This window comes from Zootoca vivipara, chromosome 9 (assembly GCF_963506605.1).
Source record: "Zootoca vivipara chromosome 9, rZooViv1.1, whole genome shotgun sequence".
NCBI classification, from domain to species: domain Eukaryota; kingdom Metazoa; phylum Chordata; class Lepidosauria; order Squamata; family Lacertidae; genus Zootoca; species Zootoca vivipara.
Window position 1 is genome coordinate 4,562,794 of NC_083284.1, and position 13,308 is coordinate 4,576,101.

Here is a 13,308-nt window from a genome sequence, read left to right on the forward strand (position 1 = left end):
CAGTGGGCCGGCCCCCTGCTGAAAAAGTTTGCTGACCCCTGGCCTAGGAGAAGAGATTTCAAATCCCCCCTCGGCCATTATGGTAAATTCACTGGATGACCATGCAACAGTCAATGTTTCTAATCCTACCCTACCTTGCAGTGTTGTTCTGTGGATTAAATGAGGGTGAGGGAGAGAAAACCACGCAAGACACCTTGAGATTCTTGGAGAAAAGGTGGGATATACATGCAACAAATAGAGTTAAGTTTGATTTTACTTCCCTTCTTTGTTGCTTAGGGTGGCAAAAACCCCAAACTCATTCAATTATACCAAGTTATCTCAAGTGCAAACTTTAAATACGAAAAGCATAATTAGGCATGCTTAAGCCCATTCAGTCCCAGAGACATTGAACGGAGTTTGCTTTATATTGAACTGTGTCCAAAATGTAAACTTAGGAATATTTTGTTTTTGTTTTTTTGCAGGGGGAGGAGGATGACAAATGCCGGCTTCGTTTCTTCCTGAAGCAGTGTCCTTTTGCTAGCTGGGGCACAGACTAGAGAAAAGCACTCTGTGCGAGCTCAGAGGGTGGGTTTTTATTAAGTGTGTTTCGGTTGTGTTCGCGCTGGATCATGGGCTTTGTAGTGGCAGGGCTGCACAAACAGCCACCCTCACGCGGGCCCCTTATGCCACGCTGAATGAAGGATTTTAAAAACGAAACAAACAGCCTATTGATTTGTTAAATATGTCGGGCCTTGGGGCACGTGTGGGTTAGCGCGCCCTGAGACCCGGTGTTCGCAGCTGCTTCTGGGGCTGAGCCAGAGCTCTCTGCGCTTTGCAACAGCTGCCTATCTGTCTCCAAGAGCTTTGGCCACCTTCGCTTTGAACTTTTGTCCTGCCAAGATCGCCAGGGCGCGTCGGGCTTCACGGGGACCAGGGTGTTGCCTGCGTGCGCCTGGACATGCGCGCGTTCTTGGAAAGCGCACGCCTGCGTCTGCAGGGAGAGAAAGGATCCCGGTGGAGCTGAGATCTCCTTGCAGGGTGGGGTTGTTGTTGGGGGTAGGAGAAGAGGAGGCGGGCTCCTCCAAGCGAGGTGGGCTCTTCCCAGCCCATGTGGTTCTCATTAGAGTCGGCAGCCAAGGAACTCCGAGCTGGAGAGACCAAACCAGAGAGAGAGAGAGCGCGCGCGCGCGAGAGAGAGAGACAGGATCCTGCAGGAGGGGAAGAGGGGAGCGAGAGGGCAGCAGAGAGAGGGATGTGATGACTGAGCGGAGGGAAGGAGAGAAGAGAGTTGAGAGGGCAGGAGAGGCTCGAAGGAGACGGATCGGGGAGCCGTCTGGCATGGAGAGGGGAGCGCAGAGACGGAGCTGGGCGCGCGGGGCGCTCCGGGGTCTTTTCAGCGGGCAGCGCTTGCTCTCCACCCTCCCTCTGCAGCTGCTGTTGCTGCTTCTCTCCAGCAACGGTGACATCTCCAAAGTGCAAGGTAAAGAACAGCTGGGCTGGGGGGGGGTTGCATGGGGTTTTCCCCTCTTCCTTCCCAACCCGGTTAAAGAAAGGGGGAATTTCAGCCGGTTGTCTCCGCGGTCGGAGAAGCTTAGCAGGCGCTGGTGGCTTAAAAGGGCGACGCGCAGCCGAGGTTGGAGGAGGAGAAACAAGAGAGCAGAGAGATTTCTGGTTGTTGGAGGAGCCGGTGCCCCTCACCCTGGCATCTGGGCGGGGGTGAAAGAACGAGCTTCCACGCTGCCGTTGCGCGTTGGGATAATGGATCCGTCATGTTAAGGAATAATTTTGGGCATGTGGGTTTTTCCCGGGGTGTTGGCTGTGAAGGGTGAGTCTTCCTGGCTGGGCATGGAATGGAAGGAGGTCTTAGCTCCTGTTTTGTTTCGTTTCGTTTCGTTGCGCGGGTGGGGTGGGGTGTGAGGTTGAGGGATTCGGGATGAATGGGCATCACCCCTCACCCTCACATCTGAGTTTGGACGGATATGAGCGATTTGGGGCGAATGTGAGCACAGGAGAAAGGCTTAAGAGGTCTGGTTGTTTTCGGAGAGAGGGGGCCAGAGAGACCCCTGGCTTCTGTAGGGAGAGTGTTCCTGGCTAATGGGGGTGGGGGGCACTCACGTTGATGCCTGGTGGGCGAGAGAGCTCAAGGTGTGACTCAGGAGATGCTGGGTGCAGACGGATCTGGTGAGGGGCTCTTTCTCGGTTTGGAGGGAGATCTCCACTTGCTGGAGGCCCTCATCTGGAGAGGCCCCCACCTCTGTATCTGGGCACTACGAACAGTGAGCAGGAAGGAATGGCGCCCCACATTACCAATGTGCAGAATTAATCCCATTCACCAGCAGGTTTGGGTGCTGTGTTTTAAGAGTTCAGACAAAACTTTGGCAATTCTTGCTGGGAGCCTTGAAATGTACCCACATTCCTGAGTAGCTCCGTGGTTTGCTGCTGGTAGGGAGGGTACAATATTAAGTTTTCTCTGGGGATTCCCTCCACTCAGAGGTGCATTGGAGAATTGGTTGGCAGATTGGGTGGCTTGAATGATGGCAAAAGGTGGTGCATGAGAACCAGAGAACCAGAGAAAAGATTGGCTGCTGGATAAGGCCAAAGGGGGCCCTTCTAGTCCAGCACTGTGTTATAATAATAATAATAATAATAATAACAACAACAACAACAACAACAACAACAACAACAACAACAACAATAATTTATTACTTATATCCCACGCATCTGGCCGGGCCTCCCCAGCCACTCTGGGCAGCTCCCAAATAGAATATTAAAAACACGACACAACATCAAACATTAAAAACTTCCCTAAACAGGGCTGCCTTCAGGTGTCTTCTAAAAGTCAGATAGTTGTTTATTTCCTTGACATCTGATGGGAGAGCGTTCCACAGGGCGGGTGCCACCACCGAGAAGGCCCTCCGCCTGGTTCCCTGCAACCTCACTTCTCGCAGGGAGGGAACTGCCAGAAGGCCCTTGGAGCTGGACCTCCATGTGCAGGCTGAACGATGGGGGTGGAGATGCTCCTTCAGGTCTACTGAGCTGAGGCCGTTTAGGACTTTAAAGGTCAGCACCAACACTTTGAATTGTGCTCGGAAACGTACTGTGAGCCAATGTAGGTCTTTCAGGACCAGTGTTATATGGTCTCGGCAGCTACTCCCAGTCACCAGCCTAGCTGCAGCATTCTGGTTTAATTGTTGTTTCTGGGACACCTTCAGAGGTAGCCCCACGTAGAGTGCATTGCAGTAGCCCACGCGGGAGATGACTAGAGCATGCACCACTCTGGCGAGACAGTCTGCGGGCAGGTAGGGTCTCAGCATGCGTACCAGATGGAGCTGGTAGACAGCTGCCCTGGACATAGTGTTCTTACAGTGATCAAGAGGGTGCCACAATGGGAAGCCCACAAACAGAACCTGAGTCCAATAGCACTCTCCCCTTCCTTGGGATTTTGGATAACAGTTTTCCAGAGTTCCATTTTGTATAAGGATTTGTCAATGGAACAGCTTGGAGAAAGGATTTGCCTTAAGAGGGAAAACACTAGGGGCACATTCAGTGTTCGAAATTCACCAGGTGCCAGGCACATTTTTTTTAGGACGCGGGTGGCGCTGTGGGTTAAACCACTGAGCCTAGGGCTTGCCGATCAGAAGGTTGGCGGTTCGAATCCCTGCAATGGGGTGACCATTGCTCGGTCCCAGCTCCTGCCAACCTAGCAGTTCAAAAGCACATCTAAGTGCAAGTAGATAAATAGGTACCGCTCCGGCGGGAAGGTAAACAGCGTTTCCGTGCGCTGCTCTGGTTCGCCAGAAGTGGCTTAGTCATGCTGGTCACATGACCTGGAAGCTGTACTCCGGCTCCCTCGGCCAGTAATGCAAGATGAGCGCCGCAACCCCAAAGACGCTCACAACTGGACCTAATGGTCAGGGGTCCCTTTACCTTTACAGGTGCATTTTGCACCTGGGTATCGACCACTTGCAACCAAGTAAAGATGCCCAGGCATCAGGATGGTGCCTGACGTCTCCACCATGCCTGGGGATGCTTGGATCTTGACCGTTTTCATACTCTCGCAACACATCCTGCAGAATTCTATCCGTTATATTTTATCTACACAATCACAATTAATTTTCAGGAAGCAAAAAGTTGTACTGAAAAATACGACTTTCGAGCCACCTTGCCCCAAACGGGCAACTAGGCATTCCGTTTTCGCAACTGTAATCCTGGTTTAAAGTTCCTGGAAATCACAGATTTGCAGAGTACTCATGGTCGAATCCTGCTTGTGGGCTTCCTTGCAGGCAGGTAAGGTAAAAAGGTAATGGGACTCATCGGCCTGGCCACCAGTGGAACAGGATGCTGGACTAGATGGGCCACTGGCCTGATCCAGCAAGCTCCTCTTATGTCCCTTTGGGAGCTGTACTTTGTCAAGGGTGCCGGTTCCCAGAGTGGTTTAACAATCAGTCCCCTTTCCCAGGGAACTCTGGGAAATGCAGTTCTCTGGTGGGAATATGGGGGTCTCTCAGCAACTCTTAGCACCATTAGGAAACCACAGCTCCCAATATTCAGAGGAGGGAACCACAACTGTTTTAAGTGGCATCACGCTGCTTTAAGCGCATGGTGCGAATGTGGTTTGGGCCAGTTCTTATGCGAAGAGCATTGGGTGTTCTTGGGGGACGGCGACAGGCGCCCATGTGCTGGTGTGCCTCATTGGCTGATGTTTCAGCTTCTGTAGATGTGTTTCTGGGGGAAATTCCTTTCTTCTTGCTTGGGATTGCCAGAGTTTAGTTACGCTCCATTATGACTCTATATGGTCTAGTCTGGGACAGATGCAGAAGTGTCTGCCCAGCCCAGAGTCTCCCTCTCTGTCTTTGTGATGTTGGAGAGGGAAGTCGCTTAGATTCTCTCCCCCCCCCCAACCTGTGGACATGCAAAACAGGGCAGGAAACTTTGCTAGAGAGCAAACTTTTAAAATTACTTCTCTCCACATGTGGGTAGAGAAAAGCTTTCTCACAGCGCCAGAACCCCTGGACACTCAATGAAGCTAAATATTGGAAGATTCAGGACATGTAAAAGACATGATGACGACGATGACAACAACAACAACAACAACAACAACAACATATCATTTATATCATCCCCCCCCCCATTCTGGGCGGCTGCCAACAGATTAAAAACAGAATAAAACATCACACATTAAAAACTTCCCTAAACAGGGCTGCCTTCAGATGTCTTCTAAAAGTCAGATAGTTGTTTATCTCTTTGACATCTCATGGGAGGTCGTTCCACAGGGCGGGTGCCACCACTGAGAAGGCCCTCTGCCTGGTTTCCTGTAACCTCACATCTTGCAGTGAGGAAACCGCCAGAAGGCCCTCGGATGTGGACCTCAGTGTCCGGGCAGAACGATGGGGGTGGAGACCCTCCTTCAGGTATACGGGGCCAATTTATTCTTGCAGTGCACAGTTAAACGGTAGAACTCCCTGCCACAAGAGGCAGTGATGGCCACCAACATGGAAGGTTTTCAAGAGAGGACAAGACAAATTCATGGAGGAGGGGGCTATTGAGTGCCACAGTTAGAGGCAGCAATGCTTCTGAATCCCAGGACTCAGCTAGACTGGTAAAGAAAAAGCGATTTATACAGGTAAAACTCGGAAAATTAGAATATCGTCAAAAAGTGCATTTATTTCAGTAATGCAACTTAAAAGGTGAAACCAGTATATGAGATAGATGCATGACATGCAAAGCAAGATATGTCAAGCCTTTATTTGTTGTAGTTGTATTTATTTGTCGTTGGCGGGTCAATTATAAATGGAATGTAATTAATGAAATGTAATAGCGATGTTTATTTTTGTATTATTGTAACTATTTGTTCTATTACTGTGGAATTTCCAAAAGAAAAATAAAAAATAATAAGTTGCATTACTGAAATAAATGCACTTTTTGACGATATTCTAATTTTCTGAGTTTCACCTGTATGTGTTGTATATGCGACATAACCTTGTGCCACCAGATGGCGCCGTGGAGTCCCGTTTTTCTCTACCTGTTTTCCCTTTAAATTTACAACGCTTTAAACTAAAATGCTTCTCTAATGTTTCAGCCCCAGTTCAGGAGGGCAGAGGGCTCTTGTGTTCGAATCCTGCTTGCGGGTTTCCTACAGGCAATTGGTTGGCCCCTGTGAGAACAGGATGCTGGTCTCGATGGGCCATTGGCCTGATCCAGCAGACTCTCCTTATGTTCTTGTAGTCTTATTGTGAAGCAGTGTAAGCGCAATGCAAGGAAATCAAGCCGAACAAATGCTCATTGTCCTATAGCCTCCCTTGCACAGAAATCAGAACAGATGCTCAGTAAGGACGGGATTTAATGGAACAACTGTATAAGCTTTGTGCCAGCAAAGCAGGATGGATGCTGAATGAACAGGTGGTTTGGAAGAGCCTCGTCTCCCTCTTTCCTTCCTTTTTGAACTAGATCTGTTTGTTGTGTCACCCAAGCCTTCAGTATGATTATGAAGTGTGCCGCAATTACATTTCTTTACCTGCAAATGAATCAGACTAAATGAGCCTGGAGAGTTCAGTTGTTGAGAGCGTGGCGCTGATCACGCAAAGGTTGCAGCTTGTATCCCTGTGTGGGGCAGTTGTATTGCAGGGCGTTGAACCAGATGTCATAGAATCATAGAGTTGGAAGAGACCACAAGGGCCATCCAGTCCAACCCCCTGCCAAGCAGGAAACACCACCAAAGCATTCTTGACATATGCCTGTCAAGCCTCTGCTTAAAGACCTCCAAAGAAGGAGACGCCACCACATTCCTTGGCAGCAAATTCCACTGCCGAACAGCTCTTACTGTCAGGAAGTTCTTCCTAATGTTTAGGAAAGGTGGAATCTTCTTTCTTGTAGTTTGAATCCATTGCTCCGTGTCCGCTTCTCTGGAGCAGCAGAAAACAACCTTTCACCCTCCTCTATATGACATCCTTTGATATATTGGAACATGGCTATCATATCACCCTTTAACCTTCTCTTCTCCAGGCAAAACATACCCAGCTCCCTAAGCTGTTCCTCATAAGGCATCGTTTCCACATAGCTGCCAAGTTTTCACTTTTCTCGCGAGAAAGCCTATTCAGCATAAGGGAAAATCCCTGTAAAAAAGGGATAACTTGGCAGCTATGTCGTTTCCAGGCCTTTGACCATTTTGGTTGCCCTCCTCTGTACACGTTCCAGCTTGTCAGTATCCTTCTTGAACTGTGGTGCCCAGAACTGGACACAGTACTCCAGGTGAGGTCTGACCAGAGCAGAATACAGTGGTACTATTACTTCCCTTGATCTAGATGCTATACTCCTATTGATGCAGCCCAGAATTGCATCGGCTTTTTTACTATGGGGTGAGTCCCAGGCATGTCTCCCCCCCCCCCCCAAAAAAAACTTCCTTTCTCTGGTTAAATTAACCAGTGCATGACCTCTTGCAAATCTTGCTCATTTAAGTAGAGCTTGCAAAGGAAAATGTCTCCCATGGGATCCTGAACAAGGTACAGCGTAGCCGTTTGAACCAACGTCTGTGCTCATGTGGTTTGGTGCTTACGATCCTTTGAGATCTACTCATCCTTAATAGGCTTTTTAAGTCACCGAGAGAATGTTTAATTGAGCGGTGGCAGGAAATTGGGGGTGGGGGTGGCGACGGCAGGGAGATACATTTCTTAAGCCTATTTTTAAAAAGTCCTCCAGCAAGTTATCCCATTGAATTTCACAGAGAGGCGAGTGACTGCGGGTTCACTTTCTGTCCTCCTAACCACAGATGTGAGGTTGATGGGCTGGCTGTTCTATTTCGGGGGAACCAATCTCAGACTAATTTCCTTGGCACTTGGCTTCCTTTAGGATGCTGGGCCAGTCAAGGTTAATGGGGTCTCGAGATTTTGTCTCCCTTTCTGTTCAGTACAGGGCTGGGTGTCTTTGGAAACATGGGATCGCACAGTTGGAAGGGATCCTGAGGAACATCTAGTCCAACCCCCTCCAATGCAGGAATTTGCAGCTCTCCCTTGCGGGGAACGAACCTGCAACCTTGGCATCATCTAGCAAAACAACATCAAACCTTGGGTTACGTGAAATTATATTCAATGAACACACGAGACGTAACCGGCTGCACTGTATCATATAATATATTTCAACATAAATGAGTCATAAAATTCAATGGAAAAAGCAGAAGATCCAGTAGATCAGTTCATACTCTAATCAGTTCATGGATCAGGTCTAGACATTTGTACGTGTCTGTTCCACCTGCGTCGTTAAACAGCTCTGGGAATTTTATTTCCTTGAGGCCAAAGTATTGGAGCCTCAGCTTCAGGATCTGTCCTTCCAGTGAGCACTCGGGGCCTCCTAACAATTCTCAGCACTCTTAACGAACTACAGTTCCCAGGATGCCTTGGGGGAAGCCATGGCTGGGGAAAGTGCTTTGAATGCCAGCTGCATTCTGTGGCCTCAGCCATTGCTATTCATCTTGAGGTGGGGCTTGAACGCACAACCCTGAGATTAAGTCTCAAGCTCTACCGAGTGAACTATTGCTCTCCTGTTGCCTTTGTTTCTCACCTTTTCTTAAATCTTTGAATATGGACCACTTCGCTGCCCAGGATGCATCTAAGGATGTCCCCAACCTGGAGATCAGCTCCAAGGTGCGGCCAAAGCATGGAAGCAGAATTCTTCCCACTTTTCATTTGACTGAGAGTGAGCCTGCAGACTAACAGCCTGCCTTTCTTTTTCAGTTGTTGTTTAGTCATTTAGTCATGTCTGACTCTTCGTGACCCCATGGACCAGAGCACGCCAGGCACTCCTGTCTTGCACTGCCTCCCGCAGTTTGGTCAAACTCATGTTCGTAGCTTCGAGAACACTGTCCAACCATCTTGTCCTCTGTCGTCCCCTTCTCCTTGTGCCCTCCATCTTTCCCAACATCAGGGTCATTTCCAGGGAGTCTTCTCTTCTCATGAGGTGGCCAAAGTATTGGAGCCTCAGCTTCACAATCTGTCCTTCCAGTGAGCACTCAGGGCTGATTTCCTTCAGAATGGAGAGGTTTGATCTTCTTGCAGTACATGGGACTCCAAGAGTCTCCTCCAGCACCAGAATTCAAAAGCATCAATTCTTCGGCGACCAGCCTTCTTTATGGTCCAGCTCTCACTTCCATACATCACTACTGGGAAAACCATAGCTTTAACTATATGGACCTTTGTCGGCAAGGTGATGTCTCTCTTTTTTTTAAGATGCTGTCTAGGTTTGTCATTGCTTTTCTCCCAAGAAGCAGGCATCTTTTAATTTCGTGACTGCTGTCATAGAATGGCAGAATTGGAAGGGACGCTTTAGCTGGGATTCCTGCTAAATTGCAAGCCCGAGGGAGCCCAGTGGCGTTATCATCGCGCCAAGTCAAGTGTGCCAGTTGACTAAGGGGAATTCAGGACCCCACAATCGCATACCCTCCAACATGCTGAGTCCCCAAAATGAGCTGAACACCTTCCCATGTGGCTCATGTGACCCGCATAAGATCATGGAACCCAAATGATGCGTTATTTCCAGGGCCGGGCTCTCACCACACCCGAAAGTGAACATTTTAGAGTGCCATGCAAGATCCTGGCCCTGAAAAAGCCCTCTTTCAACGCGAAATCCCTTGAGATTGCAGTGCCCAAAATGACCACTGTGCTCTCGCTGGAGAAAACGGGAATGCTCTCGTTTTTCCGTGACACTTGCAGGGTATGTGATAGTGTGGGCTGGTGTGTATCTGTTGCTTTTACATGGCACAAAATTACTCCTCTGGGATGTTCTCGTTTGACCCGGGACCAGTAGGGTATTTTACTGCAGCAGTAACTTTTGACATAAAATAGAAAAAAAAGAGAAAAGCTTTAGCACTGTGTTGTCTGCACTGCCAGCTCAGATGAGTGGCTGAGTTCCCACTGTGCTGGAAGCCCAGGCGGTGCAGAAGAGAATTACAGAATCATAGCATTGTAGAGTTGGAAGGGACCCCAAGGGTCATCCAGTCCAACCCCGTGCAGTGTAGGAATCACAGCTCAATAATCTTTTCTTGCTGCATGAGAGCAGAGGTGTGAGTGCACCGAAACACTTTTTTCAGGTAAAATAAAAAAATTCCTTCAGTAGCACCTAGACAGCATCTTAAAAAGCAGAGACATCACCTTGCCGACAAAGGTCCGTATAGTTAAAGCTATGGTTTTCCCAGTAGTGATGTATGGAAGTGAGAGCTGGACCATAAAGAAGGCTGATCGCCGAAGAATTGATGCTTTTGAATTATGGTGCTGGAGGAGACTCTTGAGAGTCCCATGGACTGCTAGAAGATCAAACCTATCAATTCTTAAGGAAATCAGCCCTGAGTGCTCCCTGGAAGGACAGATCGTGAAGCTGAGGCTCCAATACTTTGGCCACCTCATGAGAAGAGAAGAATCCTTGGAAAAGACCCTGATGTTGGGAAAGATTGAGGGCACTTGGAGAAGGGGACGACAGAGGACAAGATGGTTGGACAGTGTTCTCGAAGCTACGAACATGAGTTTGACCAAACTACGGGAGGCAGTGCAAGACAGGAGTGCCTGGCGTGCTATGGTCCATGGGGTCACGAAGAGTCGGACACGACTAAACGACTAAACAACAACAAAGCACCTTGAAGACCAACTAAGTTTTTATTTTGGTATGAGCTTTCGTGTGCATACACACTTCTTCAGATACACTTCTTGTGTGCATGCACACAAGAAGTGTGCATGCACACGAAAGCTTATACCAAAATAAAAACTTAGTTGGTCTTCAAGGTGCTACTGAATGATTTTTTAAATTTTGCTTCGACTCAGACCAACACGGCTACCTACCTGTAACTTTTTTCAGGTGTTTAGGGGATGCATGGATGTGCAAATAGGAATCTCTCTAGCCTGAGAGCCAATATATATGCATACACAGTTGTACCTTGGAAGTCGAACAGAATCCATTCGACTTCCGAAACATTCTGAAACCAAGGCGCGGCTTCCCATTGGCTGCAAGAAACTCATGCAGCCAATTGGAAGCCGCAGAAGCCCCGTCAGACATTTGGGTTCCAAAGAACATTCGCAAACCGGAACACTCACTTCCGGGTTTGCGGCATCAAGGAGCCAGAACGTTCGACTCGCAAAGTGTTCGGGATCCAAGGTAAAACTGTATTTAAGAGTTTTCCTCATGTCTCAAAGCACCCTGCTCTCCCCTCCCCTCTGCTATTGAGTAATCCAAGTTGTTTTCCGGTTGTTTTGGAGACGTCTCAAGTCGGTGCTTCATGGCAGCTACCCGAGTTCCCTTTAACTGTTTCAGCTTCTGCTATCTGGATGACAGATCTAGATGCTATCGCTGGGGCGCAATAATAGTTTACTTTCCTGCTTTCGATCCCCTTCCCCTGTTTTTCTTGTTCCTCCCCCCCCACCAGCAGGTATTTTGCAGAAAAAATAACCCCAAAGGGGAAGAGAGCAGAGTTTTGAGTTTGCCTTTGGTTTACAGATAAATCTCGGTTCCTGCTCTGCTCCCCAAACTAATTTTTTTGGGGGGTGGGTGGGACTTCTGGTTTTCCTGTAGCTCAGTTTTGCCGTTCCTAAAATGGGCCATTCTCTCTCTGGGCAGGTGCAGAGGTTTAAATGATTCTGGCAAGGGATCAGGGTGGAAGAATCGGTTTCACTTAACTGGGCGATTGAGTGTCTGTTTTCTGCCCCTTAGGACTGTCACCGCAGGGAGAGTTTGTCCGGCCGCGATGGATCTCAGGAGGACGGAACCGGCGGGATGTTGGCGAGGCGGAAAAGGTCGGTGTCTCTCTTGGGGGACCGATACTGGGATATTGCCTTTCTCTGTTTCGATTCCCGCCGATTCCCTATATCTTTTCTTCATTGCCCTGATGGGTGTTTTTTATTGTTTCATAATTGTTTCTGCTTTTGGTGTTATAGGGGTTCATTATGTTTTATTGCCCTTTGTGACTGTTGAGTTTATTGTGCCCTGCCCTCAGATCCGTCCGGATGAAGGGAACTTTAGCATTTTTAATAGGTAATAATAAATAGCATCTCGGACTTCGGAGGGGGACCAAGGACATCCTGTTCCAATGAAGAAGACGTAAGTTCTTTCGAGATATTACGGGGAGGCCTTGATAAAGTTGCTAGGGTCACTTCTGCAGTGTACATTGCAATTTATTTATTTCTTTATTAAATTTGTATACTTCCCTTCATCCGTAGAACTCAGGGCAGTTCACAACATCAAAATACAAGATGGAAACACAAAATTCATAATAAAGGCAAGTGGGGGGGGGGAGAGCACAAACCAATAACCCTCTCCCACAAACACATTTAAAAGGCATTTTATTTATTTATTAAAGCACCCTTGTATCACTTTAAGAGTGGTGCCTTACCTCAAAGAATCATGGGAACTGTAGTTTGTTCAGGGTGTGTGACCTTAGCAAACCACGGTTTCTAGGCTACTTCATGACTGTTAAAATGATGCAAGAGTCAGACTATGGAAACCTGGAGGGCTTTAAAAGAGGACGGGACAAATTCATGGAGCCACTTTCAGTGGCTTCCAGGAACTGGTACTGAGAAGCATTTTTCTTCCTCCACTCTCTGTATGCCAAGTTTAATTTTATAAACCTCTCTCTCTAGCTATCTCTTGCTCAAAACAAGAATCAATGTGCATTTGCGAGTGCAGATAGATATATAGTCAAAGGGGGCAGCACCTCTGAAACCAGCTGCTTTTTTCCTGCTGAACAACAGAGATTTTCTCTAAAATGATGATATTTGTGACAACTTCAATGATTCGTCTGGCACCGGAAAACATCAGGCACTTGCGCAAAACTCATAACAAGGCAAACGCTGCCCAGTGGGGCTTGCAATCTTATTTAGAAGAGGAACAAGAATAAATGGAACTGATTTCTCTGTGTGTTTGTCGAAGGCCAAAAGCAAGTAGGCATAAATGAGCCTTTTCCCCTTTTCTTTTTCTTTTTAAGAGCAAGGAAAGCAGGATGAGTATTGGCTGTTGAAGAGCTCCATTAATAAGTCTAAAAACGCCATGCGAGAAAGAGGGGCGGGTGGGAAATCAGAGGGCTTGAGAAAAGACACAGAGAAGCAGGCAAAGTGCGAAAACCGAAATGGAGAAATGTATTTACTTGTTGCGCGATGACATGCTTTTGGTATCTCGTGTGCATGTTGGTGCAATTTGAACAACGGGTTAAATTGCACAGCGCTTGGGCTCAGGTCTTGAAGAACACATCCCTGCGCCGGGATGCTCAGAGGTAAGGATGCCAGGTGCACGGGGTTACCATAGCAACACCAGCAACATTGAGTGCATCGCTTGCTGTGTCATTCACCCTGCCATTGGCCC

General features: G+C 48.0%; 1 protein-coding gene across 3 annotated transcripts in view; it reads left to right on the top strand.

Moving 5' to 3' along the window:
• The first annotated feature begins 994 nt into the window (after nt 1–994).
• The window catches only part of ADAM33 (ADAM metallopeptidase domain 33), a 99,171-nt gene continuing 86,857 nt past the window's right edge, over nt 995–13,308 (top strand). For 2 of the 3 annotated variants that reach the window (XM_060278329.1, XM_060278331.1), the window contains exons 1-2: nt 996–1,459; nt 11,665–11,747. In XM_060278329.1, coding sequence (XP_060134312.1) covers nt 1,237–1,459; nt 11,665–11,747 — 306 coding nt within the window. In that variant the 5' untranslated portion in view covers nt 996–1,236. Of the gene's footprint in view, nt 1,460–11,664; nt 11,748–13,308 lie in introns of all 3 variants that reach the window. The other variant, XM_060278330.1, reaches the window with a different exon arrangement.